General features: G+C 43.8%; 1 protein-coding gene across 3 annotated transcripts in view; it reads left to right on the top strand.

The window, feature by feature from the left end:
• Positions 1-18,212, top strand: part of znf536 (zinc finger protein 536) — a 252,049-nt gene that overhangs the window by 145,587 nt on the left and 88,250 nt on the right. For all 3 annotated transcript variants that reach the window (XM_077564276.1, XM_077564277.1, XM_077564278.1), the window contains one exon: positions 1,651-3,929. In XM_077564276.1, coding sequence (XP_077420402.1) covers positions 1,652-3,929 — 2,278 coding nt within the window. In that variant the 5' untranslated portion in view covers position 1,651. The remainder of the gene's footprint in view (positions 1-1,650; positions 3,930-18,212) is intronic.

Raw genomic sequence — 18,212 nt, 5'->3', positions numbered from 1 at the left:
ATTATACAATATTTTGTCGAGCAAAGCAAAAAGTGTGCTTATTGTTGGGCGGCTTTGACCCCGCCAGCAGCCGAGGGAAGCGCGTCCTCGCCGACGTGTTTATACCTCTCCATCTGGAGAGCAGATGGATGTGCATTTAAGGCTGCTATGTTTATTGCGTCAACAAATATTTTTTACTTTGATTACTAGTCTTTCTTATATCAGCGTTTGCCAACCGATTCAAACTAGATATTCCGCTCATTCCGGACATCTTGGCCTGGGAACTATTTCCTCATATTTCAAATTTTCCATGAAAATAATTTTCATTGAAATGAATGGAGACCATTGTCAGATTGAGCTCATCCTTCCACTTCCTACTACTTCAAATCATTTTAACATCGGGTTCAGCTCCTTTGGGACATTTTAGACAATTTGTCACTATTCAACATTTTTCATGTCAATATTACTACAACCATTTTACATATGAACCGATTCCCAACATTGAAAAATTCCAAACCTTCCTCCTTCCACATTTATCAACCGATACAAAAATTTTCACACGGCAACATATTCACCTCATTCCCGTCAGCTTGAGAACTATTTATCATGTTCCCAAAATAGCACAACAAAATTCTCAAATTAGGAGATACTTTCCACATTTACCTCCTACTTTCACATTTTTTTAATGGTTCAAACCATTTTAACTTCAAACTGTTCAGCTCATTCAGAACGTATACGGAACTGTTCATCACATTCCCCAAAACTGTCACATCACATGACCTCCCTCATTCTTCCACATTTCTCACCCGATTCAAACAATTCCAACTTCAATCTGTTTTTCTGTTTTCCACATTTTCCACCACATCATTCACAAATTAAACTTAATATTGACTTCCTCCTTCATGGATTCTCAACTGATTTAAAATCTTCCCAGTTTGACATTCATTTCAGCATTTCAACATTTTGACAGAATTTCAATTCCGCATTAGTTACCCAGCATTCACACACACACAAATTCCATTGTCGACTTTCTTTTAATTCTCTTCCCTGAATTACACAGAAAGAAAAATAGATATAGTGAGTCACACTGTTGTTGTCGGTTTAAAGCGCTATTTACTGCCAGCGTCCTAATTGTGGTCTCACAATGGCATCGCCGCGTTCCATTAGGGCGCGTAATTGGCGCAATTCCGATAGGATGGGCACAAGTAGCCTAATTAAGCGCCGCTAGCTCTATAGCGACAAGACTAATTATTAGGGCCAAAATGGTGGCTCTCTTTTTTTGTGAAGCGCAGCATTTCTGCAGTCCCTCGACGTCTTGGACACTTCATTAAGTACACACGCTCGATACAAGATCAGCACTATTAACTATTTAAGATCATAATTTTGCCCTTTATATTGTAAGAAAATAATTGTGGTCACTTAACCTTGAGGCAAAAATTAAAACTGATGGCAGGAAAACAATATGATGTATCCTAACCAATAAGCAGGCAAAGGCAGGATACCAAACGTCATGATTATATGTCATATAATGCACACAAAAAACAAAAACAAGTTGTATATTTCTTTGGTGTATGCTCGTTTGAATTAAGCGAGTCAAAACAGCTGCCAAAGGATGCTACATAATTTCATCTCAAGTACTCTAACACCTTACTTTTGTTATTGTTGTTCCAGGATGGAGGACTCTAGTTTGTGCCTTGGTATGTCATCAGCGGTGCCCGACACCGAAGCCCACCTGAGCAACGCGGTGCTCAATGGCCGCTACCCAATCAGCCAGAAGCTCCACCAGCTCACCGCCCAGTTGGGACACGCCTTTCCTGATCTGCACCGCCCGCCGCAGATCCCAGAGGAGAAGGCGGCGGCGCCCCTGGATGAGAAGAACCACCATGCCGCCCTGGCCAGTCAGCCCATCAGCAGCCAGATGGCGCTGTTGGCCAACCAGCTCAACCGCGACATTGACGCCGGCGCGCTGAGCGGCTTGAACGGACGCGTTGACTTGCAGCAGTTCCTCAACGGCCAGAACTTGGGCATCATGTCACAGATGAATGACATTGAAGATGACGCCCGCAAGAACAGGAAGTACCCGTGCCCGCTGTGTGGCAAGCGCTTCCGCTTCAACAGTATCTTGTCACTGCACATGCGCACCCACACGGGCGAGAAGCCCTTCAAATGTCCCTACTGTGACCACCGGGCGGCTCAGAAGGGCAACCTGAAGATCCACCTTCGCACCCACAAACTGGGCAACCTCGGCAAAGGTCGCGGCCGAGTCCGCGAGGAGAACCGGCTGCTCCACGAGCTTGAAGAGCGAGCCATCCTGAGGGACAAGCAGATGCGAGGCAGCGGCGGGCTCCTGCAAGTGGCCGCACGTGAGCCCCACGTCAGTCTGAACAGCAGCACCAACGCCCTCCAGCAGCAGCTGGGTTCGGCCTGTGGCCTGCCACCTCCCCCGGGCCTCGCCACTACGGAAACGGCTTCCCAGCCGTCTTCCTCGCCCAAGCCGACCGGGGCCCAGGACGAGCAATCCCTCAACCCGGCTGCGGGGTTCCGTTGCACCTTCTGCAAAGGAAAATTTAAGAAGCGCGAGGAGCTGGACCGCCACATCCGCATCCTCCACAAGCCGTACAAATGTACGCTGTGCGAGTTCGCCGCCGCCCATGAGGAGGAGTTGATCAGCCACGTGGAGAAAGCTCACATAACTGCGGAGAACACACAGGGTCAGGGTCCCGGTGCAGCAGGAGGCATGCAAATGGCCACCGAATTTCGCTGCGACGTGTGCGGCCAGGTGTTCAGCCAGGCCTGGTTCCTCAAGGGCCACATGCGTAAACACAAGGACTCCTTTGAGCATTGCTGCCAAATATGTGGCCGCCGCTTCAAGGAACCCTGGTTCCTCAAGAACCACATGAAGGTCCATCTCAACAAGCTGGCAATCAAGAACAAGCCGCCACAGCCCAGCGAGCAGAACATGGCGTCCGTCAACAGCATGAGCAGCCTGGCACAGGAGGCCCACGCCAGCCTGTACTCCCGCTACATCTCCTGCCTTCAGGGAGGCTTTCTATCCCCGGACAAGCAGGGTCTGAGCGAGCAGCACCAAATGCTGGCAAAGGCCGGCATTGCCATGAAGGAGAAAGAAATGCTCGGCAAGCTCCTGGGCCCGATGGCAGCGGGAATTGGCCATGGGCTGGGCGAGAATGAGAAGCGCTCCCTTTTAGGTTGCCTCAACCTTGTCCCACCGCTGAAGTCGAGCTGCATGGAGCGTCTCCAGGCTGCTGCCAAGGTGGCCGAAATGGATTCCCTCAACAGCTACCAAGCGTGGCAGATCATGGCTCGTGGCATTGCTATGGACCGCGCCTTCATGCCCAAGGAGCAGCAACAGCAGCAGCACCACACCACCCCCGGGCAGGAAGACGACATGGCGGGAGCCGGTGCTCTGGCGTCCTTCTCCAAGGAGAAACAAGACTTTGCCCTCTTGGCTTCCACGGATGGCTCCAAGAAACAGCTCCCTGAGGCCTTGCAGGGCTCCAAGGCCGCGAGTGCCGCCATGATGTCCATGAAGGATGACGCAAGGGGCTTTGATTTGATGTCACATCACATCGGCGCCGAGACTCCTGGAAGTCTGTCCGGCTTGGGAAATCCCAACATGGACTATGGTCTCTCAAACCTGAAAGACAAGCCTTCAGAGTGCCCCGACTGCGGCCGGGTTTTCAGAACCTATCACCAGATGGTCGTGCACTCCCGGGTTCATGGCAAGGAACGGCGAGGCATGGAGGAAGCGCTCCAACAGCAAGGTGTGGACGAACGCCGCGGCTCGGCCAGCGATCCCGAGTCCCAGTCAATCAGCCGCTCCACAACCCCCGGGTCCTCCAACGTGACCGAGGAGAGCGGAGCCGGAGGTGGACACTCGCAGACGGGAAGTGTCCAGGATGACAGCCCGCATCCCTCATCACCTTCCTCAGGTAAGACGCTCAACTTTTTCAGTAAGGATCTCGAACTTATCTTGTGAGAGGTGCTCCTTTTCAAACTATTTAAAATTTCCAGTTACCACGGAACATTTCCTTGCCATGAATGAACAGTGGCGTTGCCGACTAGTGACCTGGTGCACATATTAAAGCTTTTGCATTGGTTTTCGCAAGTCTGTATGAACGAGGATCGATTTCTACAATGCAGCCAGAATGTTCATGCATTTGACTTGTTGTCATCTAGAGGTAACAACTAAGACAAAGATTGTCCAATATACATTTGTTTTGGCTGCTTATCAAAACGGAGCATCCTGCATTACAGGTCTGAATTCTACCACTAGACCAACAATATTGTCTAGTTACAATAGAAGATTGGGCTAGTTTTAGGGTACAAACAAATCAAACCCATGTTAACAGGGTTATCCTTACCGTTCGTGAGGGTTACAATTACCATTAGGTTTAAGATTATCTTTACGGTAACCTTTATCATCAGGCATAGGCATAGGAGGCTAAGTGCTTATCCTTCATTTATTGTCTTATGTGGTTTCATAGTTGCTTTAGTGTAAAACAGCAAAAGCCCAGTCAAAGCGGCACATTCTTCTCATAGCTCAAATACTTAACGCGGTGAAATGTGACGGCGTCCGTCTAAGTGCACGTTTATCGGGATTAAGCGTGGCTCGGCGCAGGGCGATTACACGACTTTTTAAAGGTAACTTTGGCGAGCTCCTCGGGGCAGCCGGGGAAATGCGAGCGCGGTAATTAGGTCACGACTGCACGATAATCAGTCAGTTTAAGCTAAACAAGACACTAATTAAAGATATACATATAAAGCAGGTCAAAAAAAAACGTTGAAGTTAATTTGCCAAAGCCGGCATGTGCTTTTAAGTCTTTGGAGAGAAATATAAATATAAATATAAATGAGAGCGTCTTAGCTTAAGGCTGTAAGCAACTTAATTCCACCAGTGGAGATGAAATTGTTTATTTATTCACAGAGGCATGAAGTCCTTATCACACGCGTGTAGTGTGATGGGTTTGTACACGGGATGGGCGATGTTTATTTTAATCTAAGAAATAATAACACACACACACACACCCTTACACCCCCCCCCCCACCCCAATTAGGAATTAATGAAAATGAGCATGAGATAAAAAGCTATTTTCTTTATAGAGACTATTAAACACAACACTTTCTCAACAGGCTGGGGGTGTCGCCGACATAATTAGCTGCTGAATTTTAATGCGCTGGCTTTGACTCTTTTTCTCGTGTTGTGTTAGCGTCCATCGCTAAAAAAATAAATAAAATAAAGCACTCAGCACAAAGGGAGCTTAAGTCTGCCCCTTCAGTGCCACATTTGAATGTTGGATTAAAAAACACAAGCTTAAATACATTGTCATCACTGGATCAAAAAGAGTATGCCTTCGATGATGACGTCACATGCAAAAATATGCTAGTGGGCTAACTATTTAGCTCTTATTTGAGCTAACAAAAACAATAAAAAAAAAAACTTGCTAGTTATTCAGCTAGTGACTTGTTAGTTGTGCATGAGCACTTTGATGTTTTATTTGCATTCATGTTTCACAAATTGTGTCATTTATGTCAAATGTGCTAATGTTGCTAGCTGCTAATGAGCTATCAAACACAGCACCAAATAGCATCATTGTATCCATCTGATGACTTGATAGTTTATATTAAAAAAAAAAACTGTGATTAGTTAATGCTAAGCTTCCTTATATTAGGTGCTTGTATGCTAGCTGTGCTAACATGAGCTAATGATGCTTTCACTAAGCATCGCCAAATGCAGTTTATGACGGTGAGCTCACTAATGCTATGCTATCACAGTCACAAGAAATGCTGCTAACTTTCTAGCTGTTGTAAGGTGAGCTAACAAGCACAAGAAGAAAAACACCGATTGGTTAACGCTAAGCTTGCGAATGCTGCTGACAGTCTTGCTGCTAATGAGCTCACAGACACAAAATTAAAGGCGCGGATTGGTTCACATCAACGCATTCAGTAAGTGTTTAGGGTGCGTTTACAAAATCACTTTGATGCCCTGACACCATTCATAGAGTGTTTGTGTTTAGAGAGGAAGTGCACGCTCCCTTCCCATCGCAGTTTAGCAGTCAAGCTTCATATTATCCAGTCTTTATAGGCTATCTGTGCTAACATAAACTAATGATGCTATTGCTAATGTTGATTTTGTTCTTAAATAAAACGTGCCAATTTTGGAAACAACAACACAACAAGCATAATAACACCGACTCTGATTGTTATGACAAGCCTCATTGTGCCTAGCTTTGTGTGCTAGCGTGCTAGCATTGTACTGTATTGGGAACGTGCTCACTTAAAGCTCATCAGAGCTGACGTTGAAGTGTTCCAAAACAAACCGAAACAAAAACTTGTATCTGATGAGCTATTAGCTGTATAGAGTAATAATAATAGCTGTAAGCTATTATTTTTAATATATTAATATCTTTTTAAAATATATTTCATATCTCTATTTAAAAATGTAAGTATGTGAGAAGAAAACGTGGAAAGGGGTTGCTCCTCCTGTGTATGCGTGTGTGCACGCATGTGTGCATGATTCCACTCAAACTCTCCACTAATGGTTGAAAAGCTGAATTACAGTCATCAACAATAACATGTCGAGTGTGAAGGAAGGTCAAGGCACTTAAAATGAAGGTTGAATGACCTCTAGCTCGCCTTTCATTCAATAAAAATTTCCGTTTGCAAGTTTTGCGCCTTTCAAAGTTTTGGGTGAGCACAAGATGGCGCAAGCCACCCCCTCCCCCCAAAAAAGTTCAATCAGTGGTTCTGGTCAGTATACATGTCTGTCATTTTCGGAAGGCACATTACACACCTTGTAAAGCATCCAAAGCCCGTAATGTCTTGTTTACAAGCCCCTCCCACCCTGCCTGTGTCGCCTGCATTTGAAATAGCGGCGGTGGCGTGGCAAACATGGCGGCGGGGATTAACCGCGCGTCCCGCGGTCTTTAGCGTAGCTCAAACAAACAAGACGAGCGCTCGCTCGCTGGTTCGCTCGCTCGCAAATTGAAATGTGACTCAGCGCCCGAGGTTGTGAAGGCGGCGGAATATTCAGCGTTACACACTCGCGCGCACACTAAGTGTCGCCGTGTAATTAATACGTCATTAACAGGCCACTGGAGTGGATTGAGAGTACGTCATGACTATGCATGACGACTTTGCACGCGTGCACACACACATCAGCAGCTGAAAAGAAAACACACCTCATCAAACACGCTTGAATGAATAAAAAGACAAGTAAAATGCAAAATAGACCTTACGTTAATCCATAGAATTGAGTAAATTCTTTATGAGATAAATGAATTTTACATTTTCGATATTATTTTACACGCTTGTTTATTTGACCTCGCTTAAGAAGGAATAGTGTGTTCTTTAAAAGGTTCACGTGATCGTGTGTGTGCGTGTATACATACTGTACATGCGTGTGCTCAGTGGCAGATTCCGAAACGACTTTGTCTCTTTGTGACTTGCTGCTGTGAAGTTGTGGCGTGTCAGCAGAGTGCATTGTGTCATTTTATGTGTTTGAGTGTGCGTGTTTGTATCATTTTATGTGTGCGAGGTCAGGATGCTGCTTGCGTCTCTGCCGGCTGATAATAAAGTTGTATTGAATCGTGTTAATTGTCACTGTGTCGCTCTGATTGACGCCTGGCGGATAAAAAGCCGACTTGTCTTTTTTTGTCTTTTTTTTTTTTGTCGGTGTATTTTTGTATGAAAGGCGCATTTCTTCTTCAGTTCATTTGATTTCCTGCTCTGTCTTTCTCCGCTTTGCCTGCTCTCTCTTGTGCACTTTGTAAATGTTGCCCGTGCTGGGAATTAGGCCAGTCCTTTTTAGATCGTGTAAAATTCCAATTGTATTCCGACAGCGTGCGTTTGATGGAGGCCAAACGTTCCCGCCAGCCCGCGCTGGCCGGCCGGCCTCGTCCTTATGAAACATTTATCAGCTCGTTTTATGTCCTAATGATGGCGTTAGCGTTCCCCGCTGGCTTGTGAAGCCGGGATGGCTTGGAATGGGATGAGGGGGTTGGGAGTCATGACACCGTGTCACGTGACGCCGAAACATAGCTTCCTACTTTACTCCTGGAACAACACACACACACACACACACACACACACACACACACACTGGCTTTCATCTTCATGCTTTGTATGATTAAAACAAAATATTTATCTTGGGGCCGTAAGGTATGTGACGGGAAAATCGACACCATATATGATCAAATCTCGAAGGTTATATAAAAGAACTTGAGGTAGATTATGATGACATGAGAAAATGTCAATTAAAGAAACCAAACGCAATATGAGAAGTGATTGAGAAGATTAGTCTCATTTAGTTAAAGGAGGATTTTGCATTTTTAGAACTGCTAGTAAGGTTTGTCGCGTGCCGTGATTCTCAAACATCATTCTGCGTCGGGTGATAAAGTACATGATGAATAGTCAGATAAAAACATCAGCATTATTAATGCTAAGCTAGCAATAGCACTGTAAACAAGCTGACATTAGCCACAGCTGCTACATTGGTTGCATGACGGTCATCTGTTTGACTTTTTTTTTTATCAATTACAAATACAAAAGTGATGATACACTAACCTGCTATTTTTTATTTTATTGGTGTCAAAATTTTAAGTTACATTATTTTAAAGTTCCTTTAACGCCACAAAAATTTTTAACGCACGATTAATGACCGCACCTTACTTGCAAAGCCTGTAGGGAGAAATCCATCCACGTCAAAATTGAGCAGAAATACATTTAATAATAATGCATATTTTTGTGGATCAAGTTGTATTTTACAATTTTAAAAATGTGCATAATTTCACAAGATTAGATAGCTCTGAAAAATAAAATGCACTCAGCAGTTACCGTCTTACAAATGCAATTATGCCACCTGGTGACAGAAAAATGACCAACACAAATCAATATCACACCATTTTGTTTTACTTTACACTACATATTTTTAATTTTAACTCAGTTTTATGAATTATTATGAAATTACTGTATCAATGACTAAAAGATGCAGCCATATTTCTATTAGGTTATCATTTTGTTCTACTTTTCTGGTCACAAATGTATGAAAACTTTTATATTTTTATTGTACATTTTATTGTACATTTAGAACAGATAAAATTTGCGATTAATTGCGAGTTAACTTTTGAAGTCATGCGATTAATTCTGATTAAAATTGTAATCTCCCGACACCGCTATTTTTTACAGAATGTTTTACTAATGTACTGCTCTCGGCTTTCTACTAAAAATGTTACCGACTCTGACAAAAAGTGTTGTTTTTTTTTGTTTGTTTTATCTGACAACCCTTCCTTAAATTTAAGATATTGCGAGATGGAAAAAGTATGGTGAAAGCATGGGGAAAAAAGAATGGGAACAATGTTGAAATGGGAAAGTATCAAAGGCACCTTTTAATGATATTGTCTCAATTATTGGCATTTAAATTGAGTAAAAATGGCACAATTGATTTAAAATACATAAAAACTGAATTCAAAGCTCGGTCACAGAATTCAACTGGTAAGACAAGGAACCACTGTGCTTCTTCAGACCGCAGTCGATGTGTGGAAAAAAAACATGCATTCACACGTCTGTTTTATGTTTTTATAATTAAAACACAATATTTATCTTGGGGTAACAGCAGGCTAGGTAGCCGCTTTGCATATTAATGTCGCTCACGTGTCCTCAACGGCGCTATCGTGACGGCTGACATTGTTGAGCGAAGGTGACTCGGTGAAGACGCCGCCGACGTTTTCACGGGAAGTGGAGCCACTTGGCGAAGGAAATGTTGGGGGGGGGGAAAAAACAAACACAAACGGGACACATAAATTAGCATCGCAGTCGCGCAAGTGTTGGAGAGCGTCGACGCCACATGGACGCGCGCAGATCGAGGAATAATGTGCACTTAAAAGCCTCAGTGTGGAATATTCTCATCTTTGAGACAAATGGAAAGAAAATGCCAAAGTTTTATTCCGAGAATGTCCACGTCTATCAAAAAGAAGCTAATCAACATATTTCATTTGCACCCATCTCATGTTGTCATGAGCTCAACTTCTCCTTTGCGTGTGAAAATGAAAATCTTCCACAGTACTTGGCACGGAAATGCGCACATGAAAATGCAACGTACACCTGAGAAAAAACAGTCCGTTTGACTTGAAATGAGGAGAAAAGTGCCCTCACGTGTGTGAAGTAAGACTTCTGAATGGGAATTTTTATGGAATGATGATGACCGAGATATGATTATGAAAGGCACTGGAATAAGATCGAAGATAAGAGATGCTGAAGTCATACGCAATATTAGAAAGTTTCGTTTTGATGATACTACATGAGATGAACGATAAGAAAATTTGCAATAATAATAAAAATATATATATATTTCTCACAAGATGAACTGATATGAAATGTAAGCTGAGAAGAGATGACTACAGCTTAGATGAGATCGGATGAATAGAAAAGACGAGTCCCCATATAAGGTCACATAAGGAGACTGAGGAAATGAGATAAGACGAGATGAGACGTTACGACTGTATTTCCTGACTTATATGACTGATTTGTGTCTTAATTCTTTGATTTTGTTTCGTTTTTTTTAGTTTTCAAGTGGGATTTTAAAAGACGGGGCCCGGCCTGGTGAGTGACGTGCGAGTTAGCGAATAACAGTATAAAGATGGCTGTTGTGAGCTCCGGTTAGCTGCGTGCTGTTAACTGCTTAACCGTTAGCCTGCATATCAAGTGCCTCGGAGTGAGTGTGTGCTTGTCACGTGCTCGTTTTCTTACCGTTTGCACAATAAAGCCATTGAAAGTGCTCGTCCGTTCGTTCAAACGATAGCGGTGATAGGAAATTTTAAATCAGCCAACACATTTAACTTTACGTGCACTTGTGTAAGCTAGTTCTGATTTCTCTTTGAAACCAAACTTTGGATATTCTTTGATGCACATTTTTATCCTGGCTAGTGCTTGTTGCTACGCTAGCCTGCAGTAACATTAGTCCATGCGGGAAAAAGGATGACAGTTCTATGAGCCCCCACCAGTCTATGCGCGTTTGTGGCATAAGAATTAATCAGGCTAATCCATCCATTTTCATCAATCTCATGGTGTTGCCATTTTGTCCTGAATTACCCTCGAGCTCGCATTGCCAACATCACAGCTCACCTGTTTCCTTGGTTTGGCCACGTGACGTTGGCAATGCGAGCCCGAGGGCATTTTGACTTCAACTCTATTTGACAGCAGGGGGCGGTACAGCGCAAAATGGCAGCATCCTGAGAGTGATGAAAATGGGATGTCATCTGCTTAATTTCTTGTAAAAAAAAAAAAATGGAGCTACTGTAAGATGGCAAAAAGGGAAGAGCGATATGGCGAGGGATGACTGTGGGAATGTGTGTGTGTATTCCAGTAATTCCTGAACTATTTGAGGTCAGGCTAACTGGATGGTAGGCGGGGGGGACGGGTAGGGGTCTACGTTGGGCCCGGGTTTGTATGAACAAGTGAACTTGGGCGTGAGGCTGGTGAAGCAGTGGGAGCATATGTTGACCTTTCCCTCATTAAAAATGGAGAAGCTGACATGTGACACCGCCACTGAGGAATCTCGCTCTCTCTCCCCTTCATCCTCCTCCTCCTCCTCCTCCTCTTCCTCTTGAGGCCTTTGACAGGTCACATAAAAGTCTTTTGTGTCAACATCAGGGCGCTGACATGACAAATGTGACATGAGAAATGTGCTCGCTCGCCGCTATCTCCTCATCACAAAGACAAGAGAACGAAAGAGAAAGAGAGCGAGGGAGGAATTAAGTCCAGGGATTAAGATCTCGGAGCTTTCTTCACCCTCCCCCTCACCCCCCCCCCCCCTCCTGCCACATTCCAATTGTTCTTAAAATATTTGGCAATGTCAATTAGTAAGTGAGCAGAGCCTCGCTGATGAACACAATTTTCCAGGCGGCTGAGCGCACTATTGTTGTGGAGCGAGCGCCACATTTCCGAGGTCATTATCATTCCCCGTTAGCCGTGCCCAGCTGCTCGCCCCGCGCTCCAGCCAAACGCTTCTCTTCCTCGCCCCCATCCCTCCCTCCATCCCTCCCGCCATCCTCCTCTTCACGCTCGCCGGTCCACCAGCCCGGCGCTGCTCGACAGCAGGCGGCAACAGGGGAGCTCGGAAAGAGCGAGGGAAGACGGCAAAGGTCCGGAAAGGTTGGGGAGCGGGTTCAACAAAGTCGGCGAGTTCGTTTTACTCCGATAACACATAGACGACTCTCAAATTGCCGTAGAGTAGCTCACAAAGAGTGAGTACACCCTCACATTTTGGTGCAGTATTATTTTGCTACAATTTAAAGTGCGTTTGAACAATTTTGAAAATTAATCTAATTTAATTTGTTCCCTCAATATTGTGATTGCAATTTTACGGAAGTGTGGAACTGACAATGTAGAGTAAAAAAATATTTTTACTGGTGAGTATGTTCGAATGTATTTAACTCATTTGCTCCAAGCCATTTTCACTGAAGCAACCCCCTTCACTCCCGGCTGCTTTACTGGATTTTGACTGATTTTGCAAGAATATTGTGTTCTATTGCTATAAAAACATGGAACCTACCAAAAGAAAGATTAAAGTCTCTATTTTCATCAGGAAAAAGTATATTTCTATCTGTTTCCGTTTCGCAGCAAATGGCAATAGAATATAATTAAGTTGCATCATTATTCACAAATCTGTTTAAAACACTGGGGAAAAGAGCTTGTTGCAACATGGACCTGGTTGATCTCTTATACTCTGCTGCCACCCGCTGGCCGTTTTTGTAATAACTACCATTGCTTCACGCGTTCTCTTCAGTTAAAAGGCTACATCAAAGCCTTCTGTATGCTCTAGCATAAAAAAACATAACAAACTTGTAAATACTTGCTATGTTTGTAACATTTAGCCTACACATACATTTGAAGGTGCTATTACTAAGGAGTATGTTCAAATATATTTGCGAGTATGTTTGAATGTACTCACCAGTCAAAAATGTTTAACCACATTGGCAGTTCCACACGTCCGTGTGATTTAGTGTGCGATTATTTTTTTCAAGATCCTCATTCACTCCATTAACAGATGACCTCAAATCCAATGCAACGCCGCCATCTACTGGGATCTGTTAGTCATGACAGTGTTTTACAAACATGAATTGCGAGACCCTCTTCCACCTCTACCCGTAGAAAAACGTATCTGCCGATGATATTCGTCTGTGGCAGTCATCGGTTAGATTCCAAGTAGCGAGAAAAAACATGCATGGCAACAATTGAGTTCAATTCTAAATGACTGGCAACAAAAATGAGCACACCCCTTTGCGAAAATGTGCATATTGTGTGGCCACCATGACCCTGTGCTCGTCCACCTTCAGATCGGGGTTGGGCCGCAGATGCCCCATAGGGTTTAGGTCTGGAGACATGCAGGACATGGTTCCAGTAATCCATGTCTTTAGTCTGCTTGTCTTCAGCAAACTGTCGTGCGGACATTCTTGTGCCAAGGCCATCTTCGTTTTGAGCAACAATTCTTTGCGTTCCCGGTGCTTAAGAGAGTCCCTTGAACTTCCAGTGAGCAGTACGAGAGTCAGAGTGATAACACCAAATTTAACACTCCTGCTCCCCATTCACACCTGCGAACTTGCATCACTAACAAGTCACGAATCATGACACGATGGAGGGGAAGTGTTTAATTGGACACAATTTTTACTTGATTTTGTTGCCCAATATTTACTGTGTGAAACAAAATACATTTTGTGGAAATAAATGAATCTTTCATGCCCACAATTAGCAATTTGTGCCATTTTTACATCTGTATGCCACGTCATATCTGGGGGCTCTGAATGATCCAGTCCAGTTCTGCTCCAATGCAAACTATTGCAGTGTGAAAGGGTGCTCATGGGAAATGTAGTCTAGTTCCTCCTCATTTTCTACAGCAACTCAAAAGGAAACTTTTCACACGCTCGCTTGCTGCCCCTTTTGCCTCCTGCCTGACCCGACCGAACAAAGTTGATCATACGTGTGTGTGCGGCTGTGTGTGCACGTGTGTTAACATGTGTTTGCCTATGTTCAGGTGTGTGTGTGTCTAGAGTGACTGTGTGTGTGTCCGAGTGTGTGTGTATGGGCCTGTCCAAGTTTGTGTATATTCGTGTGTGTGTGCACGGATGTGCATGTACGTGTGAGAGAGAGAGAAAGAGAGAGAGAGAGTGAGCGAGAAGGGCGAGCGGCATCAAAGCTCTACAGCTGCCAAGCCTCCTCGTCCCCAGTTAGCAGGCATCCAGCTGTCGAAGGCGGCGAGGGGGGAAATCTCCCGGCAGCCATATGGTGACGGCTGCTGTGTGAGACGCGGGCAAATGGCAAACTCGTATATCTCATCAACAGCGCTAATATGCAGACCCCAGACCTCAGACCGCATCGCCGCCTTTTCCCGCAAGATGCTGATTCCGAAAGCAAGGCTTCGCCATGACTTGGTACCGGCAGCAAGCAGGACAAAACATTAGATCCAGCCAACGCATCCTCTGCACTTCTACAATTGTTCGCATATTGTAGATAATGAAGCTCACGTTTCATTGACACTGCAAAGTTCCGCTGCTAAACCGGTTGTGGTGCCTCGGACAGTTCTACGAGTCAGTTCTTGACTTATTATTCACACAATGCCTGGTTGTTTTTTTTTACTTGCGTACGACCATGGTTTTTGACTCGGTTCTTTACTGATTCTTGAATTGCTTCTGGACTTGGATTCTGGCATCATGCTAAGTGGCTGACTTTTTTTTTAACTGGTTCTTGACTGATTATTGACTGAGAATTAAGAAAGTCAAAAACACATACCGGTTTTTGACGGATTCTTGTTTCTCCACTTTATTCCTGTCTCTGTTTTAAACTCATTGTTTGACTTGCTTTTGATTGGTTCTTGACTCCATTCTGGTCTGAAGCTTGACTGTTTTTTCATCCAGTCTAAAGTCAAGAAACAGTCAGTAATCAGTCAATAAACCTGTGATGATTTTTTCACTGATTCTTGAGTGTGTTTCTACATTATTCAGTTCTTGACTCATTCCTTGACTTGTTTCTCGGCTTTGTGGTATATTGGTTCTCGACCCCGTTCTTGACTGATCCTTGACTGTTTTCAAGTTTGATCCAAAGTCAAGAAACTGTCAAGAATCAGTCAAAAATCATGGCTGTTTTTTTTTTTTGACTGATGTTGACTGTTTCACAACTTTATTCTTAACTAAATCTTATTTTGGTGCTTAACTTTAGTCTTGTCCGAGTTTAAGACTTAGTTCTTGACTTGGCTCTTGGTGTAGTGCAGTTTTTTACTTTCTTGACTAGTCGTGATAATAACGTAGAAACTTGCAATACAATATCATATATATATATATATATATATATATATATATATAATAATCACAACAGGGACTATGCGATCATCTGTATCGTTTCTTGCAGATTGTTATGGTACGAAACTATCGGCGGCGTTTGGGACAAATGTTGTACGACATGTTGTCAAAAAGTTTGTTTGTTGATCTCCTGGGGATGAAGACGATGAGTTTGATGCCTGATGACGATTGTGGCGGCTCTTCAAGAAAAGTCCTTGGGCAAACAAAGGTAGGAAATGAGCAGAAGAAGGGAGAGGGAAAATGAGCGGAGGGTACTCGGCTTTGCGACAGACATTCTCATTTGCAACTTCCCTGCGAATGAAAACGGAGGTTTACGTTGTCATCCCCCCGCTGTTGAAATATGAGTTTGACCTGACAGAGAGAATTAAAAGTCTGCTAATGTCACGTCGTTTGATGCCTCATCTCAACATCGGCTGTCACGCTCGCTCTTTGCAGATTTTTATCAACTGGAAGGTTATTACATTTCAACAATGTGACAATTAAAAATCCCTCCATCAACTTGAAAGATGAAAACACATGCGGACCCCCGCATGTGTTTTGTGGAAAAATGGAAGTTTATCGAAAGTGCCGCAAACATAATCAGCTTTCTCTCTGAAGTCAACTTTCTTCCCCTTAAAAAAAAAGTGCAGCAGCTCATGTTAGAACAGGAATAACTTATTCCAAGTGTAACTATCCAGAAGATCCTTAACCCCTTTCACACAGAGACTCCGCAAAATTCCCAACCGAGAAGACCAGAAAGAATCCACCTTTGTCTTTTGACAGAAATTCGTCACACAGCATCATTCAATCAGATAAACAGTGTGAAATATTAACGGGATACTTGACTCATTGAGGCATTTTCAGCAGTAAAAAGTTACTATTTTGTCCATAATTAATGTAGTAATGTACAATTAATACCTTTAAAAACATTTTTTTACTTGCGGTTGACTGAAGATGACATCAGCTGTGCTCGTCGTGGCTCAGTTTACTGACCAAACCCAGAAAACAGTTGAGCCGTGATTGGTCGTTACCGACTTCCACAGCACTGGTGATGTCATCATCAGTTGACAGCAAGTGGAAACATTTGTTTTTAAAGGTAATAATTGTACATAAAAAAATAATGAAGTTAGAAATTAATTCTGGACAAAATATTAACTCTTCACTGCTGAAAATGGCTCAATTGATCAAGTATCACTTTAAATACCTTTTTTTGCTTCCAGCACAGCAGGGCGGCAGATCTGGATGTCACGAGTTAAACTTAACACCTCACCCCAAGAATACCCTCACATACTGTACGGGTAGCATCTTGCCATAATTAGACAATGTCTGAACCAGCATCTGGTGTCGCAGAAAAAAAAAAAATTTGTACGGCGGCAACAGGCCTGTCCTGACATAGCGGAATAACCTGACACACAGAAAGCATCCCATCTCTATTTTGCCTCTCATACCTTAGAAGCTAGCAAATTGTCAGTTTCCCCTCATCGCTATATTCCGTGTTAGTGCCATTTATGCAGAGCAGCATTGCTTAAGAAGGGCAGAAAGCAGTCGAATTTGAGCGCTGGTGTGAAAGGCTTTGAAAGTCCAACCCCGCTGATAGTTTGCGGGGTCAGGAAGCGTAAAGATTCCAAATGTGTAAATCTAATTGTGTCAACGAGGCAAAGTGCTTCAATCGCTCTTAAATGCGTCACGAATCGACCCGAGCGCAGAATCTGACGGCCAAACTTTTGTCCTGACGTTGATTGGCGGGATAACTCGATCAAGATTAATTGATCAGTGGGCGGCGCTTCCAGATGCTTCTGATCTGGTTTTAATCTGGCGGGTTGCTGTGGCGACACAACGGAGCTAAAGTTGCTTCAAAAGTCACTTCACTTGACTTTTTCCGCACCCTCAACCCCCCCCGTTTCACCGGCTTCATGCTTCTCCATGGCCTCAGAGGATCTACAGAGGAGAAAAAGATTTAAAAGGACTGTGATGGGAGGGGTTGGGGGGGGGGGGAGCTCAATTGTTTATTGATTTTATAATAGGCTTAGTGCAAGGAATAAAGTGGGGGTTGGCGGGGGGCGGCGGCGTGGTCATGGCGAGGCGGCGGCGTGACAAACAACAGGTAACGGGCTCCAGTGCAAATGCCAGGTTATTGCCTTGAGCCCTGCTTGTGTTTCTGCGGGGGGGGCTTTGTTATCCCGCTCTTAAACCAGTACCGACATAATCGCTGCGCTCACAGGCGGGGCACGGCCTGGGAAAATGTCTCAGCCAGGAAGCACGTTTAAGTTGAAGAAGTTGTACGGCGAAGGACGAGCCAGTGATGTTTGGTCCCTACACGCGCCATAGAATGGGTTTGGGTCAAATATGGCCGAACTATGGCAGTGGTTCTTAAACCATTTGGTCCACAAGCCATAGTTTGGGAGTCCACAAAAACTGTGACTGTGACGTTTGTGACGTCATTACATAAATCTGACATCTCTGCATGAAGAAAGTTTTTTTCAAGAACAAAAAGCATTTTTCAGCATTCCCATGTTTTTGCCATTTGTAGATCATTATTTTATGTCTCCAAACAATTTTAATAGTTTTAACTCCCACACAGTTTATCCATTCCAATGTCAACATATTCCAAAAATTCACACCAACCAGGGTAATATTTCATATTTCTCATTCCTGAAACGTACAATTTTCGCACAATTACATATTTCTCTTGATATTTTATCCATTAAAAAAAATTCCCCGTTCATTCTCATTGGGAAAGACGTTCAACATTCAATCATCATTCCACATCCTTCAATGCCACTTGACATCATTTTCTGGTTTCTGACAGCTCGTCGGTGTCATAGTTGGTTTGTCGACGGATTGTCGAATGAATGATCAATGGTTCGGCGTTTTGAGTTCCATCTT

This window comes from Vanacampus margaritifer, chromosome 4 (assembly GCF_051991255.1).
Source record: "Vanacampus margaritifer isolate UIUO_Vmar chromosome 4, RoL_Vmar_1.0, whole genome shotgun sequence".
NCBI lineage: Eukaryota > Metazoa > Chordata > Actinopteri > Syngnathiformes > Syngnathidae > Vanacampus > Vanacampus margaritifer.
The sequence above is the reverse complement of the archived record's forward strand: the minus strand, read 5'-3'. Positions and strand labels throughout refer to the sequence as shown.